This window comes from Caretta caretta, chromosome 11 (genome assembly GCF_965140235.1).
Source record: "Caretta caretta isolate rCarCar2 chromosome 11, rCarCar1.hap1, whole genome shotgun sequence".
Lineage (NCBI taxonomy): Eukaryota > Metazoa > Chordata > Testudines > Cheloniidae > Caretta > Caretta caretta.
The window spans coordinates 78,995,811-79,015,761 of NC_134216.1; the positions used below are offsets into that span (position 1 = coordinate 78,995,811).

The following is a 19,951-nucleotide window of genomic DNA, read 5'->3' on the forward strand; positions in this document are numbered from 1 at the left end:
GGAGGCCAGAGGAGGGTATCCAGCTACAGAACAGTCCTCCAGAGTCTGACCAGCTCTAGGAAACATTGCAAACCCTTCCTCTTGGAAACAGCCCTTCCACAATAAACCAGAGACTCCATGAAGTCCTCTAGGAACTTTGCTCTTGCTAATGACTTTACATGCAAGGTGCTAGATACTATGGTGAAGGGAAGCAGCATACAACCCTGCAGGTGTGTCTGCACTGCGATTGGCAGGTGTGAGTGCAGCACGTGTAGACACCCACGTTGCTAAACTGGATATGCAGTGGCATGTTAAGCCAGGTACGCTGATTGCTAAGCAAACCCTGGATGCTCCTGATGGTACTGTCTAAACCCAGCACTTCATTGTCCAGTACTAGAACTGGGCAGACACTGGAATTTCTTGCCTGTGGGAAATTCTGACATTATGAAGAAAAAAAAACGTTCTGAATTAGAACAAAAAGCCAAAATTTTGAAATTTCCTATGAAACCAAAATTCTGAAAAAGTTTGATTTTGGACCACTGAAAAGTTTCATTTCAATAAAGTCAGATTGTTTTGTTTCGATAAGGTAAAAATGTGTCATTTTGACAGTGTTTCATTTTATTTTTAACATATGTTATATATAAATATGTCAACTATTAAACGTAACATACATTATATTTTATTAAAAACTTAAAGTCAAAACAAAATTAAAGTGATAAAGTTGAACCAAAACTTTTTTACCTTATCTAAATGAAACATTTCAGAATTAGTGAAACAAAATGAGAAAATCAAAGCGATTCTTTTTGACTTTTTCCCATCAAAAATGTTGTTGAAATCAACATTTCATTGGGCAGCCAGGAGCATTTTAAACCCTGTAGGAACACAAATGAGTTCCTAATGGCATCCCAGGAAGATTGTGCTACTTTGCAAAAAGAAAAGGAGTACTTGTGGCACCTTAGAGACTAACCAATTTATTTGAGCATGAGCTTTCGTGAGCTACAGCTCACTTCATCAGATGCATACCGTGGAAACTGCAGCAGACATTATATATACATAGAGAATATGAAACAATACAGCTCACTTCATCAGATGCATACCGTGGAAACTGCAGCAGACTTTATATATACATAGAGAATATGAAACAATACTTGTTTCATATTCTCTATGTATATATAAAGTCTGCTGCAGTTTCCACGGTATGCATCTGATGAAGTGAGCTGTAGCTCACGAAAGCTCATGCTCAAATAAATTGGTTAGTCTCTAAGGTGCCACAAGTACTCCTTTTCTTTTTGCGAATACAGACTAACACGGCTGTTTCTCTGAAACCTGTGCTACTTTGGGATCTGAGCAACAGTAAATTGAGTCACCAGCTATTCTCCTGGGCTACAAACAAGGAGAGTAACAAAAAAAATGGACAAGGTGTCCATACTCAATAATGCGCTCCTGGGGGTTAAATGGAGACAAGGAATCCAGGCCCAGCCGGCTGACTACCTGAAATGAAGAAAGACACATTCATCAAGGCAAAGTCAACATATTAGCCTTGCTCACTTCTGGGGGAGAATATTCAGTTCCAGGGCTCATCAGATGGCCAGGAATTCTGAGCGAGTGATTTGATGTAAATATCCAGCCAGTAAGAACTGGCCTCACTTGGGACACTTGGGTCATGTACACGTTTCTAAAAATCAATGTTAAGTTTTTACAAGGAACAGTATCAAAGCTAGTAACCTACATTGGTTCCAGCCATGAGTATGTTCTGATATCCATCCAAGCTGTCCGTCACCATCCTCATCATCATCATCGTAATTAACTAACTCTTATCTAGGGCTTTTCACCCACCCTATTAAAAATGCCTTAGCAAGACATTAACCCGAAGTGTGATATCAGAGCTAAACAAAACTGGTCCTTTTTGGTTCTAACGAAGCGTGACATGGCATTTGAAATACAGCACCATGTCTTTAAAACCCTGAAAGCTGATTCATTTTCCCTTTGTATATTATTTTTAAAGGGCACCATACATCATGATACCTACCACGTGGAAAATGAATTATCCCGTGGGCCAAGGAAACAGTTGCCACTTGGGTAAGGCTCTGGGAAGCTCCTGTAGAGTTTTAATAAACCCAATACACACAGAAATAGATTCCTTAAGGACATTAAGCAGGTTGCTTTCCCACACAGCACTTCTCCAACCTCCCAAGTCACTGAACATCCCTTTGGAACCTAACCCAATGAATGCTGTCTCATTCACAGCAATAAGTCCTTCTTCAGAATGTCACTGGGAGTTTTATCAGCCTCAGGGGCTTGGTTTGGTTTCTGAGCAAGGGAATAAATAGGAACCTCCAAATCTTTCATATTCTCTGGTGGGAAAGGAAAAGACAGATCTGATTTTGCTCCATTGCTTTTTGCCTGACCCTCTGTGACCCTCTGTGCCCCAAAACAACACCCTGGCACCCCCATATTCACCACTGTCATATAATTAGGCTATGTTTTGTGAGGTATCATTCTAAAAGTCTTGATCTGTTGAACGTTAATAACCGGTTGGATTTTATGTGTTGTCATTGTATGGGAAGTTATGAAGTTTTGCTGTGTGTGTTATTGAAATATGTTGTGAGGCTGGGAACACCCACAACCAGCCTTTCAGGTACAACAATGAAGAAGCCAGACAGGACTAATGGCCCCATTAAGGGGAATCCACACGCTCAGGGACTATCTCAGGAATTGTTTACGATGGAGGTTTCCCAGAGGGATCACGTGCAGGCAATGGAAGATGCTTGACCAGGGGTCAGGGGAGGGTGGAGCGGAACCCCATGTCATGAGCAAAGATCTTTCTAGCAAGGTGGAAAAAGCTATAAAAGAGGGGAAGTGACATCATCACTTGGCCTCACTCTCCTTGCAACTGAATACCTGGAAATACCTTAGGAACAAAGACTGAACTGGAAAAGGAGGTCTCACGTGGGACAGAAGAATTCCAGCCTGTGTATGTAAAAGCTGTAACCTGCTTGTACAAGCTAACAGGGTAAGACACCGCTTGATTCAAACCCTACCTAGTTTATAAAGCTTAGATTGCATTTTTGTTTTATTTCTTATGTGACCCGCTTTGATCTGTACGCTCAGTGCTTATAATCACTTAAAATCTATCTTTCTGCAGTTAAGACATTTGTTTTGTATATTTTTCCCTAAAACAGTGTGTTTTGCTAGAAGTGCTTGGGGAATCTGCTCAGGAATAAAAACTGGTGCATGGTCCTCTCCACACTGAGAGAGGGGAGGACTGGGTAATAAACTTATACTGTTCAGGCCTTTGACCAGGGCAAGATGGTACAGCTCTGGGGTCCTAGGCGGTGGAGCTGGGGGGAGCTCTCTGGGGCCTCTCCGTTGTTAATTCATAAATGGCTGAGGAGAAGCATTCATGTCACTGCAGCTGGGTGTGTCCCTGCCTGTGTAGATGTTTGTGTGAGTGTAAGACCGGGAGCAGTCTGCAGCTTGTCACAGCCTCACAGTGTGAGATGGGGCCCAGACTGGTATGTCAGAGGGCTCAGCAGTACCCCCCAGTTCCAGGTTGCACCCCAGGGAAACCCATCACACCTTTTCACAGGCAAGAAGCTGCCAGCTCAGCTGCTATCATTTGCAGTTCCCTCCAGGGAAAGATTTCTGAGCGGGGATGTCAATGGGCGTTGGCCTTACCAGTCTGATTTTCTGTTCCTCCTCCAGGATGAAGAGGTTTTCTTTCTGAATGTAATACTCTGCTGCATCAAGCATGGCCTTCTTGGGGACAAGCCCCACCAACTGGGAGCCCACCACGGGCAGGCTCAGCTCCTGCAAACAAGGACTAGCATTTAACAGCCCTTTAGCCTTACAGCCTCCCTGCCTGGCCACCTCTCCCACTGCCCCCGACTCTTGATCCGCGCCAAGGGGTGCACCGGACTCAAGCAGGCCCCTTCCCATTCTAGGGGTTGGGACTCATAGTCAGAGATCTCACTTTGCTGGTCCTTCCTGCTGCTGTTTGGACCCAGCCAACTGACCCCCTCAGTCCCATCCGCAGCACACAGGGTCTGCGCAGCTGGTCACCTGCTCGCCTCCTCGCCCCCAGTTCTACAGCAGTGGGACCTTAATGTCACCACGGGGGCCTGCTGCCACCACGCCCCTCACTCCAAGGGGTAGACATCCCAGTGTGCCTGGTGCTTATGGGGAAATGCCAGGGAAGGCTGTACAAGGGAGGGAGGGAGGGAGCTGGCTGGCTGGCTCCCTAAGGGATAAGAAGTGGGTGTACGCCATTTAGCAGCCTCCTGAAAACATGAGAGGAGGAGAGGATAGCTGGCAACTCACCAAACGAGGCCATCTGGACTCCCTCCCGAAAGGCACTGAAGGTAGGGTACAGAAGCAGAGGGGAGCCCACAAGCAGAGGGGAGCCCAGGGTGTTCCCTGTATAGGCTCACAGATCTTAAGCCTAGGCCAACAAACTTGGCCATGCCGCTGTCCCATGCCACGTGACTGCCAGCCCGGAGGGGACGGTGCAGCAGCTGGCACATCTCATGAGGCACACGTTCCTGCTCCCTTAACGCCTTAAGTATGGAGGGTAGGTTGTGGCTCCCTGTGTATTCACACACACACCTCCTACAAGACAAGCTCTCATGCCACAGGTGCGAGAACTTTCTCCTTCTCTACCAGCCACGGGCAATTTGACTGTAATTTTACTTCTCTGAAGGAGGCTGGTTGCGCTGGGCAAAGCTGCTTCAAACTTGCATAGCACCTGTGCAACTCACCCGGGCATCTTTGCAGACCTCCTCATAGACTGTGTGGAGGGAGGTGGTTTCAAAGTCCAGCAGGTTTGTAGAAACCTGGGCAATATTCTCCTCATCCAAGTACCAGCCCATGCCTTGGACCTTCTTCAAACGCCCCGGCTGCAAAGAACAACACACTTCAGAGTTGTGGTGGCTGACAAGCCAACTCAACCCTGGGAATAAGTCTGTGAGAGAGAAAGCATTCTGCAGATGAGGGGAACTGACTGATACACAACTGGAGGCCACTAGCCCACATATTTGGGTTTGCTGATGACCCAGAAGTAACAGCAGCCAGATATTGTACTATGAAGGAAGAAGAGTCCCTACTGATAACGGATAAAGTTGCCTTCATATTTACTTGTACAGATTTAATGGTGTGGGACTGTGACCCTTACCAACTCTCCTCTAGTTATTTGTTCTGCTCCATAGGTTTGCATGGGGCCTTGCATACTAATAGAAATGGCAGGTCCCTGCTCTAAGGAACTTACAGGCTAAAGACGGTGTGCACAGATAAGAACCTAACAACATAAGAACGGCCATAGTGGGTCAGACCAAAGGTCCATCTAGCCCAGTATCCTGTCTTCTGACAGTGGCCAATACCAGGTGCCCCAGAGAGAATGAACAAAACAGGTAATTATCAAGTGATCCATCCCCTGTCACCCATTCCCACCTTCTGGTAAACAGAGGCTAGGGACACCATCCATGTCCATCCTAGCTAATAGCCATTGATGAACCTAACCTCCATGAACTTATCTAGTTCTTTTTTGAATTCTGTTATAGTCTTGGCTTTCACAACATCCTCTGGCAAAGAGTTCCACAGATTAACAGTGTGTTGTATGAAAAAATGCTTCCTTTTGTTTTTTTTAAATCTGTTCTGTATTAATTTCATTCGGTGACCCCTAGTTCTTGTGTTATGAGACGGAGTAAATTTACTTTCTCCACACCAGTCATGATTTTATAGACCTCTGTCATCTCCCCTAGTAGTCTCTTTTCCAAGCTGAAAAGTCCCAGTCTTATTAATCTCTCGTCAGATGACAGCTATTCCATACCCTAATCATTTTTGTTGCCCTTTTCTGAAACTTTTCCAGTTCCAATATATCTTTTTTGAGATGGGACGACCACATCTGCATGCAGTATTCAAGATGTGGGAGTAGCATGGATTTATATAGAGGCAATATGATATTTTATGTCTTATTATCTATCCCTTTCTTAATGAGTCTCAACATTCTGTTCTCTTTTTTGACTGCCGCTGCACATTGAGTGGTTGTTTTCAGAGAACTATCCACAATGACTCCAAGATCTCTCTTTTGAGTGGTAACAGCTAATTTAGACCCCATCATTTTATAGCTATAGTTGGGATTATGTTTTCCAATGTGCATTACTTTGCACTAATCAACACTGAATTTCATCTGCCATTTTGTTGCCCAGTCACCCAGTTTTGTGAGATCCTTTTGTAGCTGTTCGCAGTCTGCCTGGGACTTAACTATCTTGAGCAGTTTTGTATGATCTGCAAATTTTGCCACTCACTGTTTACCCCTTTTTCCAGATCATTTATGAATATGTTGAATAGCACTGGGCCCAGTACAGACTCCTGGGGGACACCACTATTTATCTCTCTTCATTCTGAAAACTGACCTTTATTCCTACCCTTTGTTTCCTATTTTTAACCTGTTACCAATCCATGAGAGCACCTTCCCTCTTATCCCGTGGCAGCTTACTTTGCTTAAGAGCCTTTGGTGAGAGACCTTGTCACAGGCTTTCTGAAAATCTAAGTTCACTATATCCACTGGATCCTCCTTTGTCCACATGCTTGTTGACCCCCTCAAAGAATTCTAGTAGATTGGTGAGGCATGATTTCCCTTTACAAAACCCATGTTGACTCTCCCCCAACAAATTATGTTCATCTATGTGTCTGAAAATTTTCTTTACTATCGTTTCAACCAGTTTGTCCGGTACTGAAATCAGGCTTATCGGCCTGTAATTGCCGGGATCATCTCTGGAGCCCTTTTTTAAAAATTGGTGTCACATTAGCTATCCTCCAGTCATTTGGTACAGAAGCAGATTTAAATGATAGGTTACAGAAGACAGTGAGTAGTCCTGCAATTTCACATTTGAGTTCCTTCAGAACTCTTGGGTGAATACCATCTGGTCCTGGTGACTTATTGCTGTTTAGTTTATCAACTTGGTCCAAAAGCTCCTCTAATGACACCTCAATGTGGGACAGTTCCTCAGATTTGTCACCTAAAAAGAATGGCTTAGGTTTGGGAATCTCCCTCATATCCTCAGCTGTGAAGACGGATGCAAAGAATTCATTTAGTTTCTCTGCAATGGCCTTATCGTCCTTGAGTGCTCCTTTAGCATCTCCATCGTCCAGTGGCCCCTGTCATAAATAGAAAGGGAAGGGTAAACCCCTTTAAAATCCCTCCTGGCCAGAGGAAAAATCCTCTCACCTGTAAAGGGTTAAGAAGCTAAAGGTAACCTCGCTGGCACCTGACCAAAATGACCAATGAGGAGACAAGATACTTTCAAAAGCTGGGAGGAGGGAGAAAAACAAAGGGTCTGGGTCTGCCTGTATGCTGCTTTTGCCGGGGACAGAACAGGAATGGAGTCTTAGAACTTTTAGTAAGTAATCTAGCTAGGTATGTGTTAGATTATGATTTCTTTAAATGGCTGAGAAAAGAACTGTGCTGAATAGAATGACTATTCCTGTCTGTGTGTCTTTTTTGTAACTTAAGGTTTTGCCTAGAGGGATTCTCTATGTTTTGAATCTAATTACCCTGTAAGGTATCTACCATCCTGATTTTACAGAGGTGATTCCTTTACTTCTATTAAAAGTCTTCTTGTAAGAAAATTGAATACTTTTTCATTGTTCTAAGATCATAGAATCATAGAATCATAGAATATCAGGGTTGGAAGGGACCTCAGGAGGTCATCTAGTCCTACCCCCTGCTCAAAGCAGGACCGATCCCCAATTAAATCATCCCAGCCAGGGCTTTGTCAAGCCTGACCTTAAAAACTTCTAAGGAAGGAGATTCCACCACCTCCCTAGGTAACGCATTCCAGTGTTTCACCACCCTCCTAGTGAAAATGTTTTTCCTAATATCCAACCTAAATCTCCCCCACTGCAACTTGAGACCATTACTCCTTGTTCTGTCATTTGCTACCACTGAGAACAGTCTAGATCCATCCTCTTTGGAACCCCCTTTCAGGTAGTTGAAAGCAGCTATCAAATCCCCCCTCATTCTTCTCTTCCATAGACTAAACATCCCCAGTTCCCTCAGGCTTTCCTCATAACTCACGTGTTCCAGTCCCCTAATCATTTTTGTTGCCCTCTGCTGGACTCTTTCCAATTTTTCCACATCCTTCTTGTAGTGTGGGGCCCAAAACTGGACACAGTACTCCAGATGAGGCCTCACCAGTGTCGAATAGAGGGGAACGATCACGTCCCTCAATCTGCTGGCAGTGCCCCTACTTATACATCCCAAAATGCCATTGGCCTTCTTGGCAACAAGGGCACACTGCTGACTCATATCCAGCTTCTCGTCCACTGTCACCCCTAGGTCCTTTTCTGCAGAACTGCTGCCTAGCCATTCGGTCCCTAGTCTGTAGCGGTGCATTGGATTCTTCCGTCCTAAGTGCAGGACTCTGCACTTAGAATCATAGAATATCAGGGTTGGAAGGGACCCCTGAAGGTCATCTAGTCCAACCCCCTGCTCGAAGCAGGACCAATTCTCAGTTAAATCATCCCAGCCAGGGCTTTGTCAAGCCTGACCTTAAAAACCTCTAAGGAAGGAGATTCTACCACCTCCCTAGGTAACGCATTCCAGTGTTTCACCACCCTCTTAGTGAAAAAGTTTTTCCTAATATCCAACCTAAACCTCCCCCACTGCAACTTGAGACCATTACTCCTCGTTCTGTCACCTGCTACCATTGAGAACAGTCTAGAGCCATCCTCTTTGGAACCCCCTTTCAGGTAGTTGAAAGCAGCTATCAAATCCCCCCTCATTCTTCTCTTCTGCAGGCTAAACAATCCCATCTCCCTCAGCCTCTCCTCATAAGTCATGTGTTCTAGACCCCTAATCATTTTTGTTGCCCTTCGCTGGACTCTCTCCAATTTATCCACATCCTTCTTGTAGTGTGGGGCCCAAAACTGGACACAGTACTCCAGATGAGGCCTCACCAATGTCGAATAGAGGGGAACGATCACGTCCCTCGATCTGCTCGCTATGCCCCTACTTATACATCCCAAAATGCCATTGGCCTTCTTGGCAACAAGGGCACACTGCTGACTCATATCCAGCTTCTCGTCCACTGTCACCCCTAGGTCCTTTTCCGCAGAACTGCTGCCTAGCCATTCGGTCCCTAGTCTGTAGCGGTGCATTGGATTCTTCCATCCTAAGTGCAGGACCCTGCACTTATCCTTATTGAACCTCATCAGATTTCTTTTGGCCCAATCCTCCAATTTGTCTAGGTCCTTCTGTATCCTATCCCTCCCCTCCAGCGTATCTACCACTCCTCCCAGTTTAGTATCATCCGCAAATTTGCTGACAGTGCAATCCACACCATCCTCCAGATCATTTATGAAGATATTGAACAAAACCGGCCCCAGGACCGACCCTTGGGGCACTCCACTTGATACCGGCTGCCAACTAGACATGGAGCCATTGATCACTACCCGTTGAGCCCGACAATCTAGCCAGCTTTCTACCCACCTTATAGTGCATTCATCCAGCCCATACTTCCTTAACTTGCTGACAAGAATACTGTGGGAGACAGTGTCAAAAGCTTTGCTAAAGTCAAGAAACAATACATCCACTGCTTTCCCTTCATCCACAGAACCAGTAATCTCATCATAAAAGGCGATTAGATTAGTCAGGCATGACCTTCCCTTGGTGAATCCATGCTGGCTGTTCCTGATCACTTTCCTCTCATGCAAGTGCTTCAGGATTGATTCTTTGAGAACCTGCTCCATGATTTTTCCAGGGACTGAGGTGAGGCTGACTGGCCTGTAGTTCCCTGGATCCTCCTTCTTCCCTTTTTTAAAGATTGGCACAGATCCAAGGGTTTGGGTCTGTGGTCACCTGTGCAAATTGGTGAGGATTTTTACCAAACCTTCCCCAGAAAGTGGGGTGCAAGGGTTGGGAGGAAAGACGTGTCCAAACTACGTTTTCCCAGTAAACCCAGTTAAAGTTTGGTGGTGGCAGTGGAAATTCCAAGGGAAAGGGTAAAATTAATTTGTACCTTGGGGAAGTTTTAACCTAAGCTGGTAAAAGTAAGCTTAGGAGGTTTTCATGCAGGTCCTCACATCTGTACCCTAGAGTTCAGAGTGGGGAAGGAACCTTGACAGCCCCACTGGTTGTTTAACAGGCTTCCTGCTTCTCATTTACTTACAAAAAAATTTGCTCTTACTTTTTGAGTCTTTAGCTAGCTGTTCTTCAAATTATTTTTTGGCCTTCCTTATTATATTTTTACACCTAACTTGCCAGAGTTTTTTCTCCTTTCTATTTTCCTCACTAGGCTTTAACTTCTACTTTTTAAAGGATGCCATTTTGCCTCTCACTGCTTCTTTTACTTTGTTGTTTAGTCACGGTGGCACTTTTTTGTTCTCTTACTATGTTTTTTAATTTGGGGTATACATTTAAGTTGAGCCTCTGTTATGGTGTCTTTAAAAATTTTCCACGCAGCTTACAGGGATTTCACTTTTTTCGCTGAATCTTTTACTTTCTGTTTAACTAACTTCCTCATTTTTGTGGTCCCCCTTTCTGAAATTAAATGCTACTGTGGTGGGATGCTGTGGTATTTTCTCTGCCACAGGGATGTTAAATTTAATTATATCATAGTCACTATTACCAAGCAGTCCAGCTATATTCACCTCTTGGACCAGATCCTGTGCTCTCTTAGGACTAAATCAAGAATTGCCTCTCCCCTTGTGGGTTCTAACTAGCTCTTCCAAGAAGCAGTCATTTAAGATGTCAAGAAACTTTATCTCTGCAGCCCCTCCTGAGGTGATATGTACCCAGTCAATATGGGGATAGTTGAAATCCCCAATTATTATTGAGTTTTTTTATTTTAATAGCCTCTCTAATCTCCCTGAGCATTTCACAGTCACTATCACCATCCTGGTCAGGTGGTCAGTAATATACCCCTAGTTCTAGATTCTTATTATTTGAGCATGGAATTACTATCCATAGAGATTCTATGGTACAGTTTGGGAATCGCCCTGGCTGTAGTCAGACATGCCCAAGCACTGCTGGGCTCAGTGGTTCCATGTTACGTCTGCTCTGCCCAGACTATGCATTCCAGTACAATGTTCTGCAGTGCATTTTTGCGTTCTGCTAACTAAGACCTTAAGCTCTCCTGCCAGACTGACAGAGAGTATTTCCACACGGCGCTAGGCACTAGTGACTGCAGCATATGTAGACACGCCTGAGGCAGCTTTCATCTAGCTAGAGAACAATAGCAGGGAAGTGGCAGCAGCATAGACTGCACAAGCCCATGCGGGAGGCTGGATATGTATGTCAGTGACTAACCCATGCTGCTCAGCTACACACTATCTAGACCAAAGCGAGCTTGGGTTTGTCTTCACATGCTGCAGTCACCCCTCTGATTGCAGTGTAGATAGACCCACAGCCTCGCTCCAGCAAACAGGTGTTTTATGCTGAAAGCAACCTGGCCAGAGACCAGTAACACTCCCCCCCAACAAAAAATCAAACAAACAAACAAGTGCATCCTGTTTTATTTATGGTGACAGCCTCGGTGTCCAGCCTCCCATTGCTCAGCCCCAGAAACCCACCCTCAATCTCCTTCCAGATGGATCCCTCTAATCGCCGGCTCAGATACACTCCCATCCTGTGGAGCACTAGATTCCCACTGTCAGACCAGGGAGTCCATCCTGAAATCTCTCCTGTCTGTGAGCTCACTTTGGCAAGCCTGCTCTCAGGCTGTTGGATCACATGAGAGATTGACAAGGCAGTTCTATAAAGTCCAAAGTATCTCTGGTTGCTGGCGAGAGACATAAGCAGCTTCCCTTCTCTCCCAGATACAGCAGATGGACCCTCAGACAAGGCTCTGGGATGGCCCTGGGGGATGACTCAACTGACACACTTAGAACGTGGGATACTCCCACCTACAGAGTTTGATGAAACAACAACAGACACCACCCCAGTGGGAACCCAAGCACATGCCTGCTGGGACATCATGCCTGCCCTAAGCCAGAGAGCACCATCACATACTATAAATGGGTAGATATGTCAAGGAATATAGGAACCATCTTACATTAATTAGACCCTCATATGCTCTTCACATCAAAGGTCAAAAAAGCCAATGTTGCTACAACAAAGGTTGCATTTACCCAGCTACTCTGATCTAAGGATCCTAAATTCCTCCTCCCCGAGAACCATAATTCAGCAGTATGAAAATAGCTGAGAGGGGTAGTAAACCTGTACAAGCCCAGTTTGTAATTTTTGTAGTGATCAATTCAGGTGTAGCCTGTAACACAAACTGGCACCAGTCTCCCTTACTTTGGGACAGCAAAGATGGACAACTCAAATCTGAAGCACTGTGGAACTAGGAGTGGGTGGGAGAGGGATTTATTCATTTTTTTATTTTTGAGCCAACGCTCTAGTTATCCAGTGCCCTCTCCCAGGGAAGCCTCATTATTCTGAATAAGGAACTTAATGGGCTTACCTGGTCCTTTGCACGGCCCTGCTCCCGGATGTTGAGAGCAATCCGATGCGCCAGCTCCTTTGTGCACAGGAGGTTGATGTTGTACGCAACGAGGAATGTGCGTGCACCAGTGACTGTAGCTCCCCATCTTGGAACAAAGGATGCAGAGCCAAAATCAGGAACCCACTCGCCCTTTGTGAGCTTAGAAGAGAGCAAACGAAAGGAACAAAATCCATTGAAAAGGAACTCCTCATCGTTTAAGGTCAGCTGGGTTTATTTGTCACTCCAGAGAGCTGATTGCAAGAGTTAATTCAGAGTTCATAGACCGTCCAGCCAGAAATGGCCATTAAGATCTCTAATCTAGCGTTCTGTGTAATGCGGGCTGGAGAACCTCGGCCCATCATTCTGGCAGGAAGCTCAGGAACCTGTGGCTGAGCTAGAGCCGATCTTTTCGAGAACATCCAGTCCTGATTTACAATTCCCGCTCTTGGGAATCAGCACAGGAGACATGGTGCATTCCTCACTCAGAGCTATTCCACGCCCAGCCGCCAGTATTGTGGGTCAGTGTGTGTGTGCTCCACTCGAGCCAAGAGCCCCGATCTTAGCCCAAGGCCAAACAACGTGTGGCTCAAACAAATGACTGGGGTGGAGAGGAATGACAAGGTCACAATGGACCCACCATGCTGAGCACAGTCTGCAGCAGCCTCAGTGCAGCACACCGGTTGCCTGGCCAAAAGAACATGTTCTGGCTGCACAGAAAGCATCTGGAAAATTCCAGAACAACTCAGAAGTGCTCCCTCTTCTCCCCAAGAGCCAGCACAACCAGCTTCATTAACCTTTCCTCAAATTTCTCCCGATGCCCCCTCTTGGCTGACACCAAACAAGAGACATTTCAGCCCCTACGGGAGACTCTGAGAAACTATTAGGAAATGAAAACAGGAGCTCACAGAGCTGCCACGTTCTGCTCAGCTCCGTGGGCGACATGTCTTACCAGCAACCAACCATTGCTGACTCCCTCTGGGCACCCTGGGCTGTGGGACAGGTCTGGTGGGGAGGCACGAGCCATCCCTCACACCATGGAAAAGGTAGTAATGGGGGATTGGGGAGATGCAGGGGGCACTTGGTGAATGGGGCAGCCAGAGTGAATGGGGAGCCATTGATTCACAGATCAATAGAACTTAAGGCCAGAAGAGACCATTAGATTATCTCGTGTGACCTGGGCAAAGAACTCCCCCAGTTACCCCTATACTGAGCCCAATGACTTGTGCCTGGCTAAAGCCAATCTCTTCGACAGGCATCCAGTCTGGAGTGGAAGACATCAAGAGATGAAGAATCCACCACTTCCCTTAGTGGTTGGCTCCAATGGCTAATCACCCTCACTGTTAACAATTGGTGCCGTACTTCTCCTTTGCAGTTGTCTGGTTTTAACTTCCAGTCATTGCTGTTTGTTCTGCCTTGCTCTGCTTAACTAACGAGCCCTTTAGTCCTGAGTACTTTCTCCTAGTGAAGCTACGAAGTATTGAGGCACCTCCCTGGCTTCTTTTGGATCACCTAAACAGACTGAGCTCATTAATCTCCTACTGTACGGCATTTTCCTCAGGCCCCGGATCATTTTTGTGGCTCTTCTTTGCACCCTCTCCAATTTCCCAGCATCCTTTTTAAAACGGGGACCCCAGAACTGGAGGCAGTATTCCAGCATTGTCTCACCCTTGCCATGTACGGAGGTAAATCACTGCCCTACTTCTCTGCACTCCCCACTCTACACATCCCAGGATTGCATTAGCCCTTTCTGTGTCACCATCACACCGGAGCTCACGTTGAGTTGTTCTCCACTCTCCTTTCAGCGCCATGGCTCTCCAGGTCACAGCGCCCCACTCTGTCGGCATCCCTTCTTCACAGATGTCTATAACTTTGTATTAGGCTTTATTAAAAAACATTTTGTTTAAAGGGGCCCAGCTTACCAAGTGATCCAGATCAGGCGGTATGACTGTGTTGTCCTCACTAGTTACCACTCCACCAATCCTTGTGTAATCTGCCAATTTGATCAGCAGTGATTTTAGATCTACTTCCAGCTCGGTGATGGACATGTTCAGCAACATCAGGCCTAGTGCCGATCGTGATGGAACCCTGCTGGGAACTGCCCCATTTGATGGTGATTCCCCATTGACAACTACCCTGTGCGATCTGTCCATTAGCCAGGCCTTCATCCATTACCAGGTGCTATTCATGCTATAGAGAGCTAATTTCAAACAGCGTTGTGTGGTACAAAGTCAACTGCCTTCCAAAACTCAACGTGTATTACTACAGCCACACAGTTACCTGCACCAACCAAACGTGTGAGCTCCTCAAAAACCATAATAGGTGTGTTTGACATGACCTATTTCCATAATGCTGCAATGAGTGGCAGTAATTATATCCCTGTCCTCAAATACTGTATTGATGGAGTCCCATATCAGCTCTCCCACTGAGGACCAGAGAATTTCAGGGAGTCAGAGACTGACTATGGAGGAGGAAGCCAGGGGGCTTGCCTGGAGATGGGAGAAGGATTGAAGGAGGGCCTGAGGCAACTAGGAGACATTTCTCGGATGAAGCCTGTAGAAGCTGGGGGGCAGGGGGATTTTGGGATGAGGCCTGTGGCAGCTGCAGGGGAGGAGGTAGGGATGAGGCCTGTGGCAGGCAGCTGGAGGGCAGGAGGGTCATTGCAATTAGGGCTGTCACAGCTGGGGGGCGGGGAGTCATTGGCTTGAGGCTTCTGGCAGCTGGGGGGTGAGGTGTCATTGGCATGAGGCCTGTCACAAGTGGGGGATCGTTGGGATAAGGCCTGTGGCAGCTGGAGGTTAGGGGGATCGTTGGGGTGAGGCCTGTAGCAGATGGGGGATAGGCGGTTGTTGGGATGAGACCTGTCACAGCTGGGGGGTAGGGGGATCGTTGGGGTGAGGCCTGTGGCAGCTGGAGGTTAGGGGGATCGTTGGGGTGAGGCCTGTAGCAGATGGGAGATAGGTGGTTGTTGGGATGAGACCTGTCACAGCTGGGGGGTAGGGGGATCATTGGGGTGAGGCCTGTGGCAGCTGGGGGGTAGGGGATCATTGGGGTGAGGCCTGTGGCAGATGGGGGGTAGGGGGATCGTTGGGATGAGACCTGTGGCAGATGGGGGGTAGGGGGATCATTGGGGTGAGGCCTAGGGTTGGCAACCCTCCCAATTTCGCTGGGAGTCTCTCGGAATCGGGCTCTATCTCCCGGAGGCTACTGCAGCCAAACCGGGAGATTTTAGGGTGCTAAAAGTGTGGTGGCGCAGCTGGGTTAAGGCAGGCTCCCTGTCTGCCCTGGCCCCATGCCGCTCCTGGAAGCATCCAGCACGTCACTGTGAGGGGGGCAGGGATCTCCTTGCGCTGCCCACGCCCCAAACGCCGACTCCCCAGCTCCCATTGGCTGGGAACTGCGCCCAATGAGATTTGTGGGGGCGGTGCCTGCAGGCGGGGGCAGCGCACGGAGCCAACTCCCCACCCGTCAGGGGCTGTAGGGACATGCCAGCCAATTCCAGGAACATCGCAAGGCCAGGACAGGGAGGGAGTCAGCCTTATCCTAGCTGCACTGCCGACTGGGACCCGCCCAAGGTAAGAGCCACCCGGTCGGAGCCTGCACCCCTCACCCGCTCCCGCACCCCAACCTCCTGCCTGAGCCCTGAGCCCCCTCCTGCACCCATTCTCCCTCCCAAAGCCTGCCCCACTCGCCCCCTCCCACACCCCAATGTCCTGCCCCAACCCTGAGCACCCTGCTGGAGCCTGCACCATGAACCCCCTCCCGCACCTCCAATCTGTGCCCCAGGCTTAGCCCAGAGCCCTCTCCCACACTCCAAACCCCTTGGCCCCAGCCCAGAGCCCGCACCCCCTCCCACACCCACTCCCCCTGCCCCAGCCCGGTGAAAGTGAGTAAGGGTGGGGGAGAACAAACGATGGCGGGAGGGGGGAGGGAGTGAGCGGCACGAGGCCTCAGAGAAGGGCCAGGGCAAGTGCACAAAATCAAACACCCTTCCCTGATGCCCCGCCCCTTCTCTGAGGCTCCACCCCCCCCTCACTCCATCCCCCCTTCCTCTATCACTCGCTCTCCCCCACCCTCCCTCACTTGCTCATTTTCACCAGGCTGAGACAGGGGGTGCGGGCTCCAGGATGGAGCCAGAAATGAGGGGTTGTGTGTGCGGGAGGGAGATCCAAGCTGGGAATGGGGCCGAGGGGTTTGGCCTGTGGGAGGGGGTTGGGATGAGGCCTATGACAGCTGGGGAGCGGGGGGTTGTTGGGATGAGGCCTGTCACAGGTTCTCCCTTCTTCCCCAGCTCTCTGGAAGCAAGTCACTGATGCCATCAGCTCCTGTTCATTCTTCCCATCATCTTGGCTCCGGCTTGGCTGGTGCCAGGCAGGAGGGCACTGCAAAAAAGAGGAGAGATGCCCCCACGGGCAGGTAGAGCCTGAGCTGAGGCATCCTGGCAGCCCTCTGGCTGTGTGAGATGCTGGGCAGATGTGGGGGTGCTGGGCCCAGATCCTGGCCCTGGGCAATGAATGGGCACCTCAGCGATAGCATCACAGCACAGAGACAATCCTTCACTCACACCCTGGAAAACACTGTCCTGGGTCAGGGCCAAGCCTGGCTCCTGGAGGTGATAGAGGGGGAAAAAAAAAAAACAATTGTGTAAAGCTATGCTTCTGTCTTTTCTCCTCGCTTATGGGTAGAAAGAATTTGCACTGTGTGTAACCTTTACTTCCTGTGCGGGGAAAGAACCCCTTATAAGGATAAGCCTCCATGTTCATACCACAGGTCCCAAACAGACTGGGTTTAACTGGTTTGAACTGGAAGAAATGTCACAATTTATGTTGAGCCAAGCTATAAAAGCTCAACCTTGTTCTTTGTTCAGGGCTTCGCCATTTTCCTCCGTGTAGGAAATTGGTGAGCCCTTCAGCTGTCGTACTTGCTAGCATTAAAGTGCCTCATTTTATCTAAGAGCCACGACTCTGTGTTTGTTTGGCTAATACAGAAGTACAGGGAAGGCTACCCTCCCGGCCCTGGACGGGAGGGGAACCCTTTTTCCCTAAAAAAGGAGGAGTTTGGCCAACGACTTCACTGGGCACAGGGTTAGGCTCCTCCGTTGGGTTTACCCTTCTGGTTTTACTAGACTCATCTCAGAAGGGGTCGCAGCCTTGAGGGGTGAGATTTGTAAAACCAGTTGTACTACAAATTGTCGGACACATATTTTTCACAAAAAAATTCCAATTTGGGTTGACCAAAATATTTAGCAAGTTTGTACAGAAAAAACAAACAAATTCATAAGAACATAATAATAAGAATGGCTATACTGTGTGAGCCCAGTGGTCCATCTAGCCCAGTGGCTCTCAGCCTTTCCAGCCTACAGTACCCCTTTCAGGAGTCTCATTTGTTTTGCCTACCCCAAGTTTCACCTCACTTAAAAACTATTTGCTTACAGAATCAGACATAAAAATACAAAAGTGTCCCAGCACGCTATTAATGACAAATTGCTGACTTTCTCCTTTTTACCACATCATTATGAAATAAATTGACTGGAATATAAATATTGTATTTACATTTCAGTGTACAGTATATAGAGCACAATACAAACAAGTCATTGTCTGTTTGAAATTTTAGTTTGTTCTTAGTGCTTTTTATGTAGCCTGAGGTAAACTAGGCAAATATCTAGATGAGTTGATGTACCATCTGGAAGACCTTCGAATAAAACTCAAAATTAAACAGAATTTCCCCTCCAGTTTTTCAGTTTGGTCAAGAACTAAAAACTTGGTTATTTGCACAGCGGTAATGAAGGCACTGCCTGCAGAACGTCTCTTGGTCCTTGTGGCATGCGTCACCCCGGTGTTACTCCGTGGACCTCCACTGGAATGAAGACATGCCTGGGTGAAACTGGGGTGTCAGAGGGAAGAATCAGGCTCAGAGCTTGTACCACCACTTAGAGAAGTGGCTTATTCATCTCCACTTGTTAATAGCAGATGAAATGAGCAAAGGCAAAAATAGGCTAAGAGGTCTCCGATACTGGGCATTCTCTTCATTGCCTCCAAAATAAAATGGCATTTAAAACATGGGTGTTTATGCTGAAAGTAAGGGGGCTTTCCTGTCAATTAACATTTCTTGAAACCTGTAAGAGTTAGCCAGCAAAGCTCCCGGCATGGGCAGTGCTGATGCTGTCTGATCAGCCAGTGCTAAGTATGCGATATCCCAACACCACAATTCAAACCTTCAACTCAAGACGGCTTTGTGTTTCAACATTTCCCCTGATTTTATTTTGAAAAATTTGAAAACATTAAAAAATGCTGTAAATCAAAACAAGACATTCTGTTTCAGGGTGTGTGTGTGTGTGAGAGAGAGAGAGAACTGGTTTGGGACCATCCCAAGACTATTTCCCCCTCCATTGTTCGGAATGGCTGGCAAACTGAAAAATCCCTTATTCACACAGCTGTAATCCGAATCCGGCAAACCCACAGGGCATGATTACATGCCTGTTCCACTGAGGTTATACTGTACATATCACAGCCATGGCCACTCACAGGGTGGGAGCTGGGTTTTTTCTGCTTCAAGAACATGTATATTACAGGGTTTTAAGCCTCCCTCTGATGGTGCCATTAGTCCTTGGGATGAACAGGGTGCTGGTCTGGGTGAATCACTGTCTGTTCCGAGCGGCCGTTCCCATGCTGATGCATGTGCGTGTGAGAGAGAATTGCTTGCTGTGCGAGGAGCGATGGCCCCGCTTCTTTCTAAACATCTGCAAACCACTGGCTGTTTAGGTATTGCAGGTCCTAAACTGCCTTCTCTGCCCACATTTCCTTTACACCGCAAAGGATTTGAAGGAGAATGATTCTGCCAGTGATGGCATTCAGTTCAGCGTCTCAGGACTGATGATCTGCAGGATGGCGTGGATTGCACCCTCAGCAAGTTTGCAGATGACACTAAACTGGGAGGAGAGGTAGATACGCTGGAGGGTAGGGATAGGGTACAGAGGGCCTCAGACAAATTAGAGGATTGGGCCAAAAGAAATCTGATGAGGTTCAACAAGGACAAGTGCAGAGTCCTGCACTTAGGACGGAAGAATCCCATGCACCGCTACAGACTAGGGACCGAATGGCTCGGCAGCAGTTCTGCAGAAAAGGACCTAGGAGTTACAGTGGATGAGAAGCTGGATATGAGTCAGCAGTGTGCCCTTGTTGCCAAGAAGGCCGATGGCATTTTGGGATGTATAAGTAGGGGCATAGCGAGCAGATCGAGGGACGTGATCGTCCCCCTCTATTCGACATTGGTGAGGCCTCATCTGGAATACTGTGTCCAGTTTTGGGCCCCACACTACAAGAAGGATGTGGATAAATTGGAAAGAGTCCAGCGAAGGGCAACAAAACTGATTAGGGGTCTGGAACACATGACTTATGAGGAGAGGCTGAGGGAGCTGGGATTGTTTAGCCTGCAGAAGAGAAGAATGAGGGGGGATTTGATAGCTGCTTTCAACTACCTGAAAGGGGGTTCCA

At 47.5% G+C, this 19,951-nt stretch overlaps 1 protein-coding gene across 1 annotated transcript in view; it reads right to left on the bottom strand.

The window, feature by feature from the left end:
• Window positions 1–19,951, bottom strand: part of FTCD (formimidoyltransferase cyclodeaminase) — a 41,469-nt gene that overhangs the window by 8,929 nt on the left and 12,589 nt on the right. Inside the window, exons 5-8 of the mRNA XM_048870231.2 lie at window positions 12,441–12,620; window positions 4,737–4,874; window positions 3,658–3,789; window positions 1,409–1,470 (exon numbers count right to left, since the gene is read on the bottom strand). Coding sequence (XP_048726188.2) covers window positions 1,409–1,470; window positions 3,658–3,789; window positions 4,737–4,874; window positions 12,441–12,620 — 512 coding nt within the window. The remainder of the gene's footprint in view (window positions 1–1,408; window positions 1,471–3,657; window positions 3,790–4,736; window positions 4,875–12,440; window positions 12,621–19,951) is intronic.